This window comes from Prionailurus viverrinus, chromosome A2 (genome assembly GCF_022837055.1).
Source record: "Prionailurus viverrinus isolate Anna chromosome A2, UM_Priviv_1.0, whole genome shotgun sequence".
NCBI lineage: Eukaryota > Metazoa > Chordata > Mammalia > Carnivora > Felidae > Prionailurus > Prionailurus viverrinus.
The window spans coordinates 151127430-151147177 of NC_062562.1; the positions used below are offsets into that span (position 1 = coordinate 151127430).

At 38.6% G+C, this 19748-nt stretch overlaps 1 protein-coding gene across 10 annotated transcripts in view; it reads left to right on the top strand.

Moving 5' to 3' along the window:
• Nucleotides 1–15123, top strand: part of CALD1 (caldesmon 1) — a 211158-nt gene extending 196035 nt beyond the window's left edge. For 7 of the 10 annotated variants that reach the window (XM_047831711.1, XM_047831703.1, XM_047831695.1 and 4 more), the window contains 6 exons: nucleotides 1291–1334; nucleotides 1439–1520; nucleotides 3674–3811; nucleotides 4311–4406; nucleotides 9755–9835; nucleotides 12762–15123. In XM_047831711.1, the coding sequence (XP_047687667.1) occupies nucleotides 1291–1334; nucleotides 1439–1520; nucleotides 3674–3811; nucleotides 4311–4406; nucleotides 9755–9835; nucleotides 12762–12770 (450 nt within the window). In that variant the 3' untranslated portion in view covers nucleotides 12771–15123. The remainder of the gene's footprint in view (nucleotides 1–1290; nucleotides 1335–1438; nucleotides 1521–3673; nucleotides 3812–4310; nucleotides 4407–9754; nucleotides 9836–12761) is intronic. The other 3 variants (XM_047831727.1, XM_047831769.1, XM_047831731.1) reach the window with 2 other exon arrangements.
• The last annotated feature ends 4625 nt before the right edge of the window (nucleotides 15124–19748 follow it).

The window sequence follows — 19748 nt, forward strand, 5'->3', positions numbered from 1 at the left end:
TACTGATAGCACTTTTTTTGCAGTAAGTTTTATTTTTAATGAGTTTGCTTTTATCATTATAAGAAATCATTGGAAATGATGAGACTCCCCCCCACCACTAACCTCTATAAAAATGTTATTCAACTGATATTAGAAGTGAAGCATGTTTTCCAAAAGGCCTAAGGGTGTTTATTAATAGTCCATAAGTCCCACGACAGTCCAGGCCAGAAAGAGCCACTAACATCTCAGAAGACTCTAAGGCACACTCAACCACACCAGTCTAGGGTAACTGAAGTCTAGCAGATTCCTTGGCTGTCCTGAACAGGACAGAAAATGGACTCCTTCAGCACATGTGTGCTTTGGCATAGGCAGTCATATACAAAGGTTTTACCATGTGCTGACTTTGATAGGTGGTGAATGACAGAGGATATTGCTACCCTGGAGTTGGGTATCATAAGGAGTCAACAGATAATTGCTGACTTACATAGAACATCTGATTTGATGATATAGTTTCAGTAAACCAAAATGTTTGACTTAGTGTCTTTAGTTTTAGCAAAAAGGAATTTCCTAGCTTTAAAGAGAAAAAGGAATTTGTTAAAGACCACCGAACTTACCATTTCATCAGTTTTTCCAGGCTTATTTCCATAATTCCCACTTGGGCTAACAGGGTTTCATGAGAGGCCTCAGCCCTGAGGAGCTGTGCCGCAGTCTCAATCCAGCCCCTTCCCCATCTTCTATATTCAAGACAAATTAGGCTCAGCAGTAGGCTGGACAGCTGTCAAGTTAAGAAACCAGGCTAAGCAGTAAGTGAATAGTTCGGAGTTCCTAGTTACCTTTCTTATTCGATCCTATTACACACGTAATATGTGTTAAAACATGGTGGGAGAATTTTGCTCATCAAATAACATGGTATATCTGTACGTATAAATACATCCTAAAGGGTAACAGCAAGTGCTTTTGAAAGAAAAAAAAAGTTTTTGTCTTGAAACGTAATTACTTTGCCACTAATTTACATTGTTTCAGAGGCTTTGTTATTCCATTTCTGTCTGGTCTTTAATTTACCTCCAGAACTTTGTATTTCTCCACACTTTCTCTATCACCTGCCCAGTCCGATGTTTGTCCCCTCCAAATCTCACCTCAAATACGTCCTAAGTACTTTACCATGGAGCAGAGTTGCTGGGCACAGAATCCTATTACCCCTGCACACTCTCTGAAGCTTTTACTCGCCCAGTGGCATGGGCCGAGAAACATCATTTATAAGCTGCAAATATTAACTAGGGTTTGTTTGTTTGTTTGTTTTTCAATTCCTAGATAGAAGAGCGAGCAGAATTTTTGAATAAGTCTGTGCAGAAAAGGTAAATGTGATTGATTGTTCAATGAGAATCATCAGCTGTTCTATATGTAAGGAAAGATTCTCTCTCGTATTTTTATGCATGTGTGTGTGTGTTTATTCACTTAGCAGTGGTGTCAAATCGACTCACCAAGCAGCAGTTGTGTCTAAGATTGACAGCAGACTGGAGCAGTATACCAGCGCAATTGAGGTGAGAGACTGTCTCAGTGCCACGGTCATGGGCAGACAGAAATAGATTCTGCTGATAGATGACCGTAGAAGCTTAGGACAGTAATCACAGCCAATAACCACATTACTATGTTAGAATATTAGTGGTGCTCTATTGTACTTTGAACTAGCTATACAGAAGAACAGTAATAGAGATAAATCGTAAATAAATTGTTGTTTTCTACTTTCAGCCAGAGTATTCTTTAGTGAAGCTGTTACTCTTTTAATGAATGGGCTCATTGGTATTGAACTATATTACTTGTATGTTCATAAGTATATCTTCAAGATCCTTAGTTACTTACAAAATGTGTTCCCATATGTAATTTCAACAGTTACAACTTGGGTTCATCTTTTTTTTTTTTATCTATCAAAACTTTTATTATCAAATAAAAGTAGTACTATAAGTTAATATAAAGGTGATAGCCAGACCAAGTTTCATCATCATCAATTTAAAAATGATTGTTTTGTGCTCTTAAGACCATAGTTTTATGCTTTTTCTGTTTCAACTTTTTTCCACACCCCGCCCCCAAAGGGGGGGTTCTACACTATTTGGAAATAAAGGATATTTCCAAGTACCAAAGCACTTGGTATAGTGCCATTGATCAAGATGTGTTTTCTCTCTTTTTGTAGTTTTAGTCAATGGTTTTACCCTTCAGATGTGTATCACAACCTATAAAGTAATTGGATCAGTTTGGTTTGATTTTTCTCCTGTCCTTTGTACTGCAGAGTGGAGATCCCTGTAAAATTGTTCACAAACAAATGATAAGAGGGAATAAGAAAGAGAGAGGTCTGGATGATTTGTCAAATGAATAATCAAGTCCTAACACTCAAGAGGTGATTTTCCACAAGATTGAATGTCCAGTGAAATATAAGACAAATTGCAGATTGTTATTTTCTGTGGCTGAATTGATCAGAGCTCTAATAGGATTAAGGAAGCCAGGACTGGGGCCTCAGAGTTTACACAGTCCCGGGAGATACTTTTATGTGCAGGCCACTGATGGTACCACCTTGCTACCATCCGTGTGTGGCCAACCACCCACACAAGCCACAGGCCACAAAGCAGGACCACCAGAGAAACTGCACGATTCTGGGTATGCCCATCACTACGGCTGGAAACGTATCTTGAATGCACACCTTTCATTTTCTTCATCTGTTTTCTCCTCCTTTCAGTATGTTCTCCACACAGAGGTCTCTCAATTTTTTAGTTTTTTAACATGCCCTGTCTTCAGCCCTTTGTGTATGTCATTCCCTCTACATGGAATGGCATTTGCTCCTTCTTCTCACCTAGCCACTTCCAAGCCTTGTGTCATATCTCCATTTTAATGTCACTTCTTCAGAGCAGTCTTCTTTGGTTCCCTAAACTAAGTATTATTCCCCTAACACATGCTCTCTGGGCATGCTTTATGGCACCACATTCCTTCGCATACCACTTTTCACAATGTGAAATAAATACTTGTGTAACTAGTTACCGTCTCTCTCCCCTATTAAAGTGTTAAGTCCACTGTAGCTTACAGCGCAGACTGTCTTGAGTGACACAATATCCCCAGAGCCTAGCACAGTGCCCTGCTCACATAAAGCACTTCAAAAGAATCTGTTGAAGAAATGAAGTGAAATATCCCCTTCACAACTAGTGGTGTCCCAGTAAAAGGCATAGTTTCTTTTTTTTTTTTTTTTAGTTTATTTATTTCTTTTTGAGAGAGAAGAAGAGAGAGAGCAAGCAGGGGAGGGGCAGGCGGGAGGGGGAGAGAATCCCAAGCAGGCTTCACATTGTCAGCGCAGAGCCCAACTTGGGCCTCGAACCCACGAGCCATGAGATCGTGACCTGAGCCGAAATCAAGAGTCGGATGCTTAACCGACTGAGCCACCCAGGTGCCCCAAGCATAATTTCATTTTTTAAAGATCCTCTGATGTATATATTATGGTTTATTTGAGGTCTATATGTCCTCAGAATGTAGTTTTACGACAGAATTATTGTAACAGAATTAACAACAGAATTTGGGGGGGGGGGAGGAAGGTGATATTTTTAAATATCACAGTGAATTTTTTCAATGTTAACGTTGAGGAAGACAAGCTCGCTGTAATTTTATGAGAACAGACTTATCAGCACCAACCCTAAAAATAGTTCACACGTTTCAGGGAACAAAAACCGCAAAACCTATGAAGCCAGCAGCCTCAGATCTCCCTGTTCCTGCTGAGGGTGTACGCAATATCAAGAGCATGTGGGAGAAAGGGAATGTGTTTTCATCCCCCACTGTATCAGGCACACCAAACAAGGTAAGGATAGGATTTCGGTCTTTTAACTTTGGAAGTTGGATTGTTTTCCTTTTTCCCTTGTTTGTTTTTGTTTGTTTCTCTCTGTCTCTCTCTCTCTCTTTTTTTAAGGAATCACACTAGTTAATAATAAAAGCAGTGAAGACGATATAATTCTTTCAGAGGCAATGTGTTCATGAGGCTAGACTCTGTACTATGCTCTCTGGCCACAGTATTCTAAATGAAGAGCTTGAAATTAATCCTCAGCCCCTGGAAATAGGGAGGGGGGTGAGGTGCGGAGGAAAGAAAACCAGATAACATAGTCTTTAAATAGCAAGTTTAAGGTTTCTTTTACTCAAAATACTAAATCTAAAGATCAATCATTGATCTGTGTTATGTGATGGTTATGTGAAGTAACACTTCATAGTCTTTTGAGGTTACTGTTAAGGGGTTTTTTCTCCAAGTAAAGTTTTTTTTCTCTCTCTCCCTCTCTCTCTGTCATGTTGGATTATTAACTTTGTAGGAGACTGCTGGCTTGAAGGTGGGGGTTTCCAGCCGCATCAATGAATGGCTAACTAAAACCCCAGATGGAAATAAGTCACCCGCTCCCAAACCTTCGGTAAGCAGCTTTGGGTTTTTCTGAAGTTTTTTGATCTCTTAGTTTTTAGCAGCAAAAGAAAACAGGCCATGGGCCTATTTGCCTGGGAAAGACAGTGCTCCAGTTCAATAGCAAAAAGGAGGGGCTCAGATTTACAGACGATGGTCCACCCTAATTACCCAGAGGGTAAAATGGAGCCATAATCACCTCTACACCCTGAGAAGAGCAGTTAAGCCTGAGCTGGAGGCAGTTCACATTTACATTCTTAACTGGTCTGTTTGTTTAGCTTCCATTCTATAAATCACAGCTAGGAATTTGGAAGTGAAAATGTCAAATTATCTTGGCCACTTCTCTGTGGAGAGCCCTCCTAGACTTATTCCCAAAAGAATGTGTATGTTGGCTATTTGGAACCCATATTTTCTAATTTGCCTAATTTCTGTAACTTAACACAAAAATATAGTAATTGGGTAGTTGTTGAAATAATTGCTGTAATTTTATTGTCAACACCTCCAAAGGAAAGCCATTAGAACGAAAAAAAAACAGAACTGGAAACTATAAAAACTGGTTATGAATGTTATTTTTGGAAATCTAACATTTTCTTATTAAGCGTGGCTATCTTACTATAAAAATGTTCTTTTAAATTTTTCATTGAATGTCTGATAATGGCTTTCCATTTATCATTATAATCAAAAACCTTACTAAGCTCCCTACCAAATATTAGTGGGTTTTCTCTGTTAGATTGTTTTTATGCCTTTGTTGGTGCCCAAGGGAGCAGAGACTGCCTTGTCACAACCACTCTAAGCCAGAGGTAGAAGAAAAGCATTCTAAATCATGGTCTCTGCGTTGTTGACCATTTGATTTCATCCATTGGCTCCACGTTTAGTCTCCAAAGTCAGTAAAGTTTATCACTTTTCCAACTTAAAAAAGAAAAAATAGAAAGACTTCCATATCTTTCATGGATGCAACTCCCTATAGTCATCTAATTAGTATTCAGCCCAAGATGTTTTGCATTAGGACTCACAGGAGGTGTAAAACTTAATGTAAACCCAAGTTACAATTGGAAAGTCTTTATATATTGGAAAAAACATCTCTTCCGCCTTCCCAGTAGATACAGGAAAGGGGGCCTATAATTGGAGACAGTTTAAGTGAGAGATCATACCCAAGAGGTATGTTCTCTTAAGTGTCTCAAATTTCCCCAGCACCCAAGGTAACATAAAGAGTAGAAATTACTTTTTGGGGGCATCTGGGTGGCTCAGTTGGTTGAGCATCCAAGTTCGGGTCAGGTCATGATCTCATGGTTCGTGGGTTGGAACCCCATGTCAGGTTCTGTGGTGACAGCTCAGAGCCTGGAGCCTACTTAGGATTCTGTGTCTTCCTCTCTCTCTGCTCCCCTCTCCCCACTCCTGTTCTTGTCTCTCTCTGTCTCTCAAAAATAAATAAACACTGAAAAAAAAAAAAAGAGTAGAAATTCCTTTTTTAAATGGTAATTTATATAATTTATATAAGTTATATAAGTTCTAGACTAGTGATTATTAGCCTTTCTGAATTGGGGATCTCTTTGAAAACCTAATGAGATCTAAGGACCCTGTCCCCACAAACCTGCATTTGATACAAATTCAGAAAGTTCATGGACCCACTGAAGATCTCACAAGCAAGGATAAAGAAAGAAGGTGTATGTTTTCTTCTTCGATGAGTATGGCATGTTGCTAGAGGAGATGGTCACTTTTTCACATTTACAGTATTTGCAATCTATTTCATTTCTATATCATATTATACTCCTGTACTCAGCCCAGGACTTGACCCATACTCTTTTAGCAGTACCTTAACTGATACATCTATCATCATCTGTGTCATCCTAATGGGAGGGTTAAGAGATTTAACTTAGTTATTATTACAACAGATATAATAACTGTGTCAAGGTTTCCACCAAAAAACCTTGGTTTTTCTGGCAGGACCAAAAGGTATTACAGGGAAATTACAAAATCATTGCCTGCCTTACCTATGATTTAGTAAGCAATTTGCTAGACCATCTCCTAGAGGATGGAGAGGAAAAGAAAAGAAGAATGTGGCAATTAGTATAGCTCGTGGTGACCACTTTTTTCCTATGTCCCATTGGATTTTGTAGACTAGTGTGGCTTCCTGAATGAAGGTCACATCGGAAGAAAACACATGTAAGTGATGTTATAAATAAAAGCCAGTTTGAGTATGCTTGATAAGCAATTTAAGCTTTGTGCACATCCCTGGCGTAGTAGACACAGCACTATGCCCAAATCTGAATAAGCAACAAGGCAGTCTCTGGGGAACAACATGACTTGGAGCCCAGCAAGGCAGGAAAGTAAGTCAGCGACACTATGGATCCAGGAGAGATGAAATTTCTGAAGTGTGGAAAGTGCTGGAAGGATCCAGCAGATGCATAAAACTTGTCAGGAAAAGGTTAAGTCCAGGAAAGCAGCTTAGAAAGACAGATCAAGCAAGGATCTGATCCAGGCCTTGTCCAGGTGGTCTCATACTGGTGGCCTGCAGCTAAGATCTGTGTAGTTTGGGGCCGTCGTGTTTTATTCCCCTTTTTAAAATTGTAATTTGAACACGTTTCAGGTGTAGAGACAGACGATCTTGAATTTGTCGATTCTCTGTTGTTGTTGTTGTTGTTGTTGTTGTTGTCGTTGTCGTTGTTGTCGTCGTCGTCGTCGTTGTTGTTGTCGTTGTTCTGCACCAGGCCTCTGCAGGCATTTGTATTTCCAGCCTGGCCCTTCATGGCAGGCATCTGAGTTTGACACCCTTGGGACTCTGGTCAGCCTGACCCTGAACCCAGGATGTCAGAAGATTACCTAAGACAACAGCAAATAGGAGACCTTCGAAGGGGCCTTCTGATTTGCGATCAGAAGTGGTTTCTCTTCAGCCCCTTGTTTATGTTCCCCAGTATTCATGGGTGGAGGGGACAGCCTGGCTTTGTTTTGACAGATGTGTGGCATGTGGACAGTAAGGAAAAATCAGAGGGAAATTCTTTCACCAAAGCAGTCCTCACCCAGGGAAACCTCAAGAAGGAAGAGAGTAATCCAAGGATTAGTGTCTTGCTCAAGAATTCCCCAAAGGGAAACACCACTGGCTATGTAATAATATTCATATATGCTAAAAATTAAAAGTGTTCAAAATAGCTCATCAAATCAATATTACTTAGGGTCCCTGAAATTTAACTTATTCAAAATCGAACATTGATTTATACCTGATTCTTTACTGGGACATCTACTGCTGTTTGTGGATAGAATTCCCAGGATTTCGGGGTAACTTTGTAAACGGAATCCAGTTCTGAGTATGTCTGTTTTATCTGGTTTGACTGTTCTTTGTGTCTAAACTACATGTTATGTATAGCAATTTAAGTGCTAATTTGTCTTTCTTTTTGTTTAAAAAAAAACAACAACAACAATGTCTTTCTCAGCTGAATTCTCTTCTTCATTCTCTGATCTCTGGTTGATTGGAAACCTGCTTCTCCTGCTTCATTTCTCCCTCTTCTTCCGGAGTGGGTCTTTCTCTAAAATGTAGTCTGGTCAGGTAATTTCATTTATATTTCCCTTTTGATTTAAAATGCCAACTTACCACTTGGATGTTAATATTTTCTTAAAATGGACTCTTTAAACTCTTTAAGTGCTCTCAAAAGATTCATAGGCAGGATTTAAGGGAAATACACTTCACCGTCTTCTGTGGAAGAACATTCATGTGAAAGAATAACAATTGTTTTATATGAATCAAATAAATAAAGTAATAACAGCCCCTTTCCAGAGCTTCCATTAGTATGTTCCTAATTATAGTTTCCCAAATTTTCAGTCGTCCAGACAATTTGGCAGCTCCTAGCTACATTGGCAAAGGTAGTGGAATTCTTCAAAAACAATCTGATTTGTTGCTTACTGGTTCCAAGTTAAATAGGTATAACTCTCTCCTAGAATATCAGGAATCCCAGCCACAACGGAAATCCAGAAATTCAGTAAGATTAAGGTAAATCTGAAATGCTTCACATGGTACCATTTAACCAGTGCATTTTTAGTGTTGGGATTTCAATAGTATCTGTCAAAAATATGTCCATTTAGACCAGTGTCTGTGGATAAATGCAATTGCTATTAGCTTTGCCTTCCTAATGAGAAAAGGGCTTGCCAAAATAAACATTACTATTTTGGTAAAACACATTTCTTTTCTCCAAACTACCTTTGCCAAGTACTAGCATAAGCAAATGCTGGAAGAAAAGTAAATGGAAACAGAAATTTGGACCCTTATCCAAACCAAATTAATTATGAGGTAGTAAATAACGAATCAAAGCTATGTAACTGTTATCAAGCGTATTTTAGTGTTTTCTTCCCAAGATTTCCACATGTTTTCACATATGTCATCAGCTCGATTTTCTCTTATGGGTACAATTTGTGGCAAATGTTTACTTTCATGGAGCTAGGTTCTACTGATACACTTCTGAATTACCCACCTACTCCTCAGGAAACACGAAATGACTGGAGTCTGAGGAAAGTGCAATTAGAAAAGCATTTTAGTTTGAGCTGCCCAGAAGCAGACCCTAAGATAGTGCAGGTAGTTTACTTGGGAGGTGAAGAAAACACTGCAGGAAGTGAGTCAGGGAAAAGCAGGTAACCAATAATGTTATTAAGCACATGGGCTATAAAAACTTAATCCCACTGGGGCAACCCAACATAAAACACATGCTTCAGAGTTACCCCTACATGAGGCATGAGTGAGCCTGAAAAATATTCTTGCACCAAGTCTCATCGGTGAGTGATTGAGGACTGCTCCTGGGGTTGTTAACTCTCTGAACTTCCAGCCTCCCTCCTGGGTGGGCGAAGTGGGCATCTGTAGCCAGAGAAGGTCCTCAGGCAAAGAAATGAAATATCGGCATCTAGAAGTTAGGCTGGAATGTACTAAAGTCCTAAGAGTTCAGGGATACAGGCAGAACACTGAAAGAAAAGGTAATCTGCAAGAGGTGAAACGCTTACACAACCTCAAAAGAATTATTTAAAGCTAACGTATGTTCTGTTCACTTCTAAGAGCGTGAAAAGTTAAAAATAGGCTACATTACTTTAAATATGCTTTTATTCCAATTCTACTGACCCATTAACAGTAAGCCCTTGGTTGAGGATAGGAACTAAATGCTGGATAATTCTAGCCCATTCTCGTGTCATAACATAGATCAAGGTCTATGTAAAACCAGACTGTGGCTAATGATCCTTTTGATTCCATCCATTTCATATCACTAGGATAAAGTGTATTAAACAAGAACTTGATTCAAACAAATAACAGACGTGGTGACTTATTTAGACCTGGTCAGAAAATAGAAATGGCCACCCTACCAATTTTCTCTGCTTTTCCTTCATTAGGATTTGAGGCCAGGAGACGTATCTGGCAAGCGGAACCTCTGGGAAAAGCAATCTGTGGATAAGGTCACTTCTCCCACTAAGGTAATTTTCTGGGAAGATTTGTTTTTCATAGGTTCTTTTCCTGCTGTGTGCTGCAGTATGATGTCCCAGGGTCAAATGAGACATATCACAGATCCACAGAGCCTTGTCTGGGTAACAATCACCTTCTAAAAATTTATATATGGTACAGTGAAAGGCAAAGTTCACAGAGCCTTCAGAATTGTAGGCTTGTCAGTCATCCAACATAAATAGTCCAAACTCGTAGGGTAGTTCCCAGCAAGACATTCTAGAAATGCCACAGTGTTAGGAGTGTTGACTACAGAGGTCGTGTCATATAAGCATGGTCTGTAACTTCCTTACACGGTCCAGGCTTGGAGCCACAGGCATTTGAAGATCACCTGGGGAAAAACGTCTGTCTCCGTGAATGGCTCCAAAGCTGCTTTCTGGAACTATTACCTTGCCAGCAGCCTATGACCTAAGGTTGCTATGGCAAAAAGTTAAAATAGTATTTAAAAGTTAGGCAAAACTTGCTACCCTATGAAAACTTATAGTTAAGAGTGCTTGGATTTGTCTTTTTGGGGGGGTAGGGAGGGTCTTCTGGTCAAAGGCTATGCTCATTCTTCACACAGGAGGCTCTGGACAATATCTAAATGATGCACAGACTTAAAATAAGACCCCTTGTTGTCCAGCCAATTCAACTTCTAATTGTAGCCCTTCCCCAATTTAAGCAACAAGCCCAGTCTTCTTTTTTTAATAGAGGAAAAATTGAAAAGAGAGAAATCAGAGAGCAACTAATACGCAGTATTAGAACAGTGTGCTTATGGGTCAATTTAGAAGCACTTTTCTAGCAAACCCAGAACGAGGAACACCTCAAAGGCAACCAGAGGATTTCTACAGTTTCTCGAGTGAGAGAATCACTTCCCCTTCCCTACCTTCTACAGGCTCCTAAGTCTGGCACAGCTGCCTAAGTGTGTTGTTCCGTCTCTTGATCAGTTATTGATTGCTCTTACATTCCAATAAAATCCACTAGCCCAGTCTCTCTATTTATGGTGAGTTTTCAACAAGTTTTCTAAGTCATGGCTGAATGTATTAGAAGTACCTAGTAATAATTATCACCACTACAAACCACTAACGCTTTCTGAGTGTCTGCTCTATGCAAGGGACTGTTCTACTTTCTTAAGCTACATTATCTCAACTACCCTGTGAAGTGGGTTTTATTATTACTGCCATTTAGAGCTGAGGAAAACAAAGCACAGAGAGATGAACTTTCCCAAAGCCACACAGCAAATAAGCTAGCAAAGCCTGCATTGAAACTGAGGCAATCTGGTCTGAGCCTACATTCTTAACCATTATGCATGCTGCTTGCTTTTGAAGATTGCATATTTAGCAGAAAATATAAACTTTTAAAGTTCTTTGCTCAATTTTCTCCTGGTGGAGGAGGGTAGGGGGATCGTTTATTAGTTTCTTTTTTCAGGCAAAGAATGAACTTTTGTTGACTTAAGCCATTATGGCCCCTCTAGCATCTCAGAAGTGGCGGTCCAAATGTGTATGTAGTTGGATTTCTTAGTAGAGGGTACCAGCTGTCTGTAACCCATCAGTACCAGTTTAATGGAGCCTCTCCAGAGGATAACATTCCTCTGAGCCAGGGTTCTGGAAAGTGGAGTACAGATATAATCTGGAATGGTGAAACTCAAGAGAACTCCACTCATGTTCAGTACAACATAAATGGTACTCCTTGGAATTATGCAACATGGTGGTACAGGTGGGAAGGTGACAGGGTGAGTGCCCCCTTCTCCTCAGTCTATAACACAAAAGTCTCTGTACAGTAGTAATGATGACAGTAATAATAATAATATTAATAAAACCATGAGGCCCAGAGATGGGTTTATGTGGTAGCAGAGTAGATGGCTTCTTTGCTCCAAAATGTCAAGCTCACTACATGTCATGCAATCATTCCTTTGAAATGGAAGTACTCATTTGAAAATGCAGATTCACAGCACTAATAGTTGTGGCTACATCAGTAAGGACTTTTAGTAAGGGCCAAATAAGTTTAGTAGGGGTGTTAAGAACAGAAAGGAAGAGGGGTGCCTGGATGGCTCAGTCAGTTTAATGTCCAACTTCAGCTCAGATCATGATCTCATGGTTCATGAGTTCGAGCCCCGCATCAGGCTCTGTGCTGACAGTTCAGAGTCTGGAGCCTGCTTCAGAGTCTGTATCTCCCTCTCTCTGCCCCTCACCTGCTCATGCTCTGTCTCGCTCTTTCTCTCTCTCTCAAAAATAAATAAACACTAAAAAAATATATTTAAAAAAAAAGAATAGTAGGGAAGAAATAAAAAATAACACATTCCACTTCTCCATTGTCCTTGACGTGGCCAAGACTGCGCCATTCAGTCATGTGTGCCTGTTCTGGAAAACACACTACAGATTCCTGGCCCTTCAAGTGGAGTTTAAAAAAAAAAAAAACTCCTTGACTATGAATGTCACAAACAAGGCTAAAAACCAAGATAGGGAAGGGGAAATATAAAGAAGAAAGAAAGAAGAAAGTAAAAAAATCAACAGAAGAGAAGGTAGACTAGAAGATGATGGGGCACCTGGGTGGCGCAGTCGGTTAAGCGTCCGACTTCAGCCAGGTCACGATCTCGCGGTCCGTGAGTTCGAGCCCCGCGTCAGGCTCCGGGCTGATGGCTCGGAGCCTGGAGCCTGTTTCCGATTCTGTGTGTCCCTCTCTCTCTGCCCCTCCCCCGTTCATGCTCTGTCTCTCTCTGTCCCAAAAATAAATAAACGTTGAAAAAAAAAATTTTTTTAAAAAAAAAGAAGATGAGGAGCATATTTGAATAGAATACCAGCAATAATCCCCCCTTTCATAAATATTTATTCCTGCCATATTACAGTTATTTTTTTCTTCTTCTGACACAAAACGTCTCGCTGAAACACCACGGCTTCTGGATTTAAAGCTCTCTTCTCTTAGCAGGTTTGAGACAATTCAAGAAAGAACCCAAAGTAGCCGCTTCAAGATGCTGGACCAGCTCAGTTGAAGAGGGCTAGTTTGCTCTGTTTTATATTTATGTTGATTTACTAAATTGAGTTCATTTCCTTTTGTTTTATTTTTCATTATCCCAGTAAACCCATGTATATTATCACTATATTTAATAATCACAGTCTAGAGGTGTTCATGGTAAAGTACTGCCTTTGCACAGGAGCCTGTTTCTAAAGAAACCCATGCTGTGAAATAGAGACTTTCCTACTGATCATCATAACTCTGTGTCTGAACAGTGATACCAACCACATCAGAAGTCAACAAAAGGAGATTCAAGTTTAAAATTGCCTGAGGAATGTGTGCAGTGTCCAGAAAAACGAACCATAGTGGTTTCGTTTTGGTTTTTTTTTTTTATTTTAAATACAGAAGTCATGTTATTTCTGCACTTTAGAATAAAGCATGGAAGAAATTATCTCAGTGGGCAATTGTAACACTTTCTGAAAGTAACCCGTTTCAGATTTGAGATAACTACAATAATCTTCAAAAAAATGTCTTAAAAAAAAAAAAAGATGTACTGTTAAGGTATTACTTTTTTCATGCTGATGAATATCTAAATTGGTTTATGATGTTAGCTGACATTGGTACTGATTCTTTAGGTTGGTTGCTTTGTGGATTTCTTTGGTAGTGATAGCGAACCACATTTTAGATGACCTGATCATGTATGTATGTGCATACACATATACAAACACACTAATGGTAGAAAGCTTTTTTATGTGCTAGACTATTATATTTAGCAGTATGTCCTTGTAACTAGCCAATATCACAGCTTTTTAAAAACTAAAGATCACAATATTATATTAATATTTCATATTTGCCAATAGAGACATGGCAGAATAGGTATTGATATGTTTCCGGTGCCCGCTAACCTGTAAGAAGAAAAGAGAGATTAGAAGTGTCAAAATGAGTTGGCATTTTCTATAAAACATAGTATTTAGTTTATAATTAAAAGCAATCTTGAAGTCCAGTGTGAATTGTACTAAATCTACCATCTGGGTCAAACTCAAAGCTTGCTCAGAACTGTATTCTATTCTTAATATCAAGTCCGCAGTAGGTTGGCTTAGATGACAAATGAGGTCTCTCCCTTCTCTAAAATTTAAAGACAAGAATTTTAGTTGCAAATTGTACAGATTGGAATTCTACATATGGATATACTATGACCAACATTGGCTAATGTCTGGAAGCAGAGAAGAAAAGTGAGCAAGAGCCAATATTTAGGAGGCATGACAGTACTTCCATTCTTAATGGACTGAAATGCCTTTTAAATTAAACTTTTCTATTTTTTTTAGTCATTGGTACTTGTCATAAGTTGATAACGTGTTGAATTTTGAAAAACTCTATGTACCTTTTATTAGTTTTACCTTTTACCCCCAAGTGTATTGACTTGTCATTTTTACATTTTACACACACAATCTAGATATCAGATCTTATTTTAGCTTATAAGTGTTCATCTATTCTTCACAATGGATGACAAAAGAGTACTCCAGTGTCTTGGCAATACGTTCTAGCGTAGAGATATACATACAGTGTAATTCTATAAACTTATACCTCATTTGACTTAACCAAAATTGTCTTAGTCTCAATTCCTGCCACAATGAGGGAGCCTCGCAAATGCCTCTTTTCTAATCTATGGTATTGCCCTGGAAGAACTTGCCAGGGCAAGGCTGGCATGAGAAGTGACCACTGCCTTTCAAAGTCTATTTTCCTCGTAAACCAGTAAAGAGCTGTTGAATCCTGTAGCTGTAGCACACCTGGGCCAAAGGAAGGAAAGCCACAAGGATTGCACAGGTCATGCCCCTATGACAGAGTAGACATGAGTCTATGATAAAATGAACTAGAATTCACATGCAGTGCCTAATTTAGCACCAACTCCCATAATTGGAGTGAAATGGATCAAAGTTTGAATTAAGGCCGATGGTGAGGTAACATTGCTTTGTTGTACTTTTGAATAAGAGCTTCTCTTGATCACTATTATATATTTTTTCTAGAAAGTCTAAAGTTGAGAAGAGAATATATCGATCCTGACTTTTATTCCAATACTGGATGGAATAAGTTTTAGGGTAGAACTTTGTTCAGTTTGGATTTAATCTTTTGAAAAATAAATTCCTTGTTTACTTGTTTGATTACAGTTCTCTTTGTTATCTTTAAGAAGTAAGACTGCAAGGTGACTAGCATGTTCTGTGAATCTGCCATTCCTAAAAATTTTATAAACACTTGATATTTTTCACTGATAATTGATCGCTGCAATAAATATATATTGTGAAAATGCATCCACAATAAATGGAATTCCTCCAAATGTCTTTGCCTTGTGTATTTTTATGTACTATCTTGATTACAAATAAGAGTTTTATCTGTTTTAACAAAGATGGTGGTATAGCAAAATGTATATTTCAGATAGAGTCTTGGTTTCACTCTTTAAAAAAGAAAAGCCACTTCATATTTTTAAAGTAATTCTTATTACAGGCAACATTATAATAAAATAGTGAAAATTGCTCTGATATGGACACGGATCAAATATGTATAGAAAAGGTTGAAAGAGGGATTTAAAAAATTCTCCTTCCAAAAAAATTATCAAATCTTCCCCCATCCTCCCTCATTCCCCATCTTGTCATACACCACCCTCTTCTTCCTAAGATGGGAGTACTGGTTCCCCAAAGGTAGTACCTTTTATAGTAGAAATGGCCATTTAATATATACCCTTCGTTTGTAGAATACTTACTATTTGCAATGCACTGACAATTACATTTAAATCCAAAGATTTTTTTCAGTAATTTTCCATATGTATGTAACACTGTTGGCATATATGAGGTTCTTTTCATAAAGGTTTAAATTGTGAGCCCAGAATTCCTGAACAGGCCTCTAAATCTTGCCCATAAGATTGGATAGAATTAGCCAAGTTACTGCAACTTAAAAAATAATTAGTACTTTTTACTTCTACGTCCTAACAAGAAGGGCAATCAGTTTTAATGGTTACCAGAGGGGAGGTGGCTAGGAGTGTAGGTGAAATAGTTGAAGGGGACTAAGAGTACACTTACTGTGAAATGAGCACAAGGTGTTGAATAGAATTGTTGAATTGCTATATTGTACATCTGAAACCAACATACTACTGTATGTTAACTATAAAAAAAAAAGACAACAAGGTAATTGTCATCAAAGCCCATTCACAAAATTAAATAATGAGAAGAATACAGTCTGGTATTGGTGCCAAACTAATAGGATTAGGAATGGACGGAATTTAATTTTACAACATGCATATTCAGATTATAAATTTAAAGAGTCTGTTGTAGAAACGGATCTGTATTATAGGGTTTTTTCATACCCTTGCTTCCACGTGTGCTCCAAATAGAAGAGTGGATTTTTAAAAATCTCATGACCCTAAATACGTGTTCTTCCATAGGACCAAGGAAATGACCTAACAAGGTCTTGACTTAAGTGCTCTATTTGTGTCAAGCTTATTAATCATGTTGTCCAACATTCTATATCCTTACTGATTTTTTTTTGTTCCATATCTACTATTGAGAAAGGCATGTGAAAATCTCCCCATTTGATTGTGAATTTGTCTATTTTTTCCTTGTAATTTTGTTAATTTTGCTTTCCATATTTTAAGATAATGTTTTAGGTGCATGTGCAAATCTAGAATCGTTGTGTCTTTCTGGTTAATTGAACATTTTAACACTATGAAGTAACACTCTGCGTACTGAAGATTTTTGCCTTAAAGTTTATGTTTTCTATTCTTAATATTGCTACAGTGGCTTTCTTTTGGTTAACATTTGCATGACGTAACTTTTCCCACCCCTTTACTTTCAGCCTTTGTGTAGCCTTTAGTTTTAGATGCATGTCTTTAAAAATCATATGGTTTGGGTTCAGGCTTTAGTCTAGTCTGATTATCTTTGAGTTTTACCTGAAATATTTAGTCCTTTTATATTTAATGTGATATTTTCTCATTCAGATAGTATTAGTTATGTGCTACCTGTTCGATGCACTTTTTTTCTCTTGCTTTTATGCCAGGGCTACTTCTGCTTCAGAGCATACAGTGATCTACAAGAGGCAGCTAAAAGGCTGAGGTAGACTTTTGGCAATCCAGTGGGGTCAAAAGAAAAAAAAGAATATTCTGTCAAAGATGAGGACTTGTGAAACTACTTCCCACTTATGGGTCTACAGAGAGCTGCCTCCTGAAAGTAAGGGTGAGCTTGAAATAATCTGGTCCTTACACAGATTGCCACCTTCCTACTTTTGGGGAACAACTGTATTATTCTGGTGGGGAGATAAATGATAGGTGATAGATATTAAAAGTTACAAAATATTGAGTAACAATTCAAGAATTTAAGAGAAAATATCACAAGGTTCTAGGACATAACTGTCAAAGAATTGTGTAGTACATGATTGTCACAGTTTAGAGAGGGGAGAAAATATTTCAGCGTGGGGTAATAAAAGTATTTGCCTTATATTCTTTGGTACCCCCAAAAATATACCCAGTGCACCACACATAATGGTGTTTGATAAGTGATATGGTGATTTCATGAGCAACCTAATTTATAAACTCTCTTCTGGATGTACTGCTGTCAAGTTTTAGACTCGACAAGTTTTAGAGTTTTTAGACTTCTGAGAGGTTTATTTGTTTAATAACATTTTTGTTCCCAGATTTATAATTACTTTGTCATCTCAGCCCTGCGTTTCAGCTCCATGAAGATGGCTGGCCTCTTGCTTAACTCAATGCGGATTTAATAGCAGAGTTTTACCAAGACATGCTTTTAGTGATGTTGGCTTTTGCTACGTTGAAATATGATTACCCAAAACTGTCTCATTAAAATATGTTGTAGAAGGCCCAACTGGTCAATTCTGGCTGGATAAAGAAGATTCATTCAATAAACTCATATGGAATGTACTAACATAAAAATTATGTGAAAGAACTATAGTCATACAGAACACAAGATTAATTTCTTAGCTAGTTTTTAGCCTTACCTAGCATTCTTCCACACAAACCTACTTTTCTTAGAACAAATACTGTCTTTTGTACATCTGGTGCCTGCCAAGTGTAGCATCACAGGTGCTTTGAGTTTTTTCAAATGATGGAAATCAGCTGTCCTAAGAGCACTGGGGTTTCTAAATCCTTGGTAAACATCAGAATCAATGGTAGAAATCATGGAAATATGTAGTTTCCAGTCCCAGGAGATTCTTATTTAGTAGGTCTAGAGCTGAGTTGTAGAATACTGCTTTGCTATTCAAATACCTATTTGTAAAATGCAGATTATGATACAATAGGAGTGGGGAGGGCCTGAGATTCTGCATTTCTAATAGGTTCCCAGGTGATGCTGCAGTGGCTGTGGCTGCTGCATTGGGGAACACATTTCAAGTAGCAAGGTCTCTCACCCTAGGCTCTGTGTGGGAATGTGTGCTCCAAAGATTCTCACTAAAAAACAACAGAATCAGATCACTTGCTATGATATAACACTTTATGTATGAACTGTCAATCCTTACATCAACCTTAGAACATAGGTGCCATTTATCTCCATTCTATAAGGAAACTGAGACCCAGAGAGATTAATAACTTACCCACAGCCATATGGCTAAGTATTCTGGTTCCAGAGCCCACACTCTTAACCCCCTATGCTAGTTTTTCTCAAACTTCAGGGTGCATCAGGGTCATCTGGACGGCTTGTTAGAGCACAGATTGCACCACCCCAGAGTTTCTGATTCAGGTGTGAGGATTGGCATTTCTGACAAATTCTCACATGATGCTAATGCTGCTCAGGTCCCAAGGATCGCACTGAAAACCAACCCTCTTTGCCAGACCGATTCCAATTTTCCCAAGAATACATCTTGGAAACTGACATCCCTCATGCCCATCAAGCCTATGTTTTCCAGTTACTTGCTGAATATTTTTACCCAAATCTCTCCAGAAGATGCTCTGTACATTCTGATCTGTGTTCTCGTATTGTCCCTTATCTAACATATCAGCCTTATTTCTTTCCCTTTGTAAGTTCACTGAAACCAAACCTGAGTCCACTTCATCTGAAAAACTTACCCTATGACCTCAGCACACCCACTGTTATCTGAACCTTTATTCTAGTTAGCTATTTAATACCCCCTGTAGAGCGCCTGCCCTGTGAACATTAGGCACTGGACTAGACAATCAGAATGCAAAGGGGGAGCTCAGACCTTCCCTTCCAAAGGCTCAGAAACTATTAGAGAAAGCTACATGTTGACATTACAGTTTGGTGAGTCCTAAGCAGAGATTTATACCAAGTGTTATAGTCGTACAGCAGAAGAATTCCTCAACTCAAGATGGATCCTGCTGGCTCAACCAGAGCGTATTTTCCTCATTGACAATCACCAGATCTTACAGCACCCTTAGTTCTTAGCACTACACCTTTCACATGCTAAACACTCAGCAAAATTTTTATACATATTCATTGAAGACCTACAAATGTTAGTCAACATTAGGCACTAGACATACAAAGATAACTAAAGGCCTAGCCCCTGCCCTTAAGGGGCTTTGATACTAAGTAGTAGGAAACAGAAATGAATAGATAAAATGCAATAATGTGTTGACGTTATGACAGGGGTAGGTTAAGACAGAGGCCCAGAGGACAGAGTTGTCTAAAAGAAACTCAAAAGGGTACTTCTGGGACAAAGGTGGCCAGCTGCTCCTAAGAAGGCTAACTGGGTGACATTAACATGCTTCAGTTCAAGCTCTGCTATTAAGCTTTACAGCCTGAAAAAACAATTTGGTCAGCATCCAGAGAAGGAATCTATTTCTCTTCTTTTATGGCTGTACCAGTAAATTAGCCAAGCTCAGAAACCCAGTATACTATATAAAGTCAGAATGGCAGTGCACTCGTTTGCAATGAGAAATTGCCTTTATGGGAACCCTAGGCTCCTGTGACCAGCATTATTTTTCTGTGAGCTGAGGTGCTATTT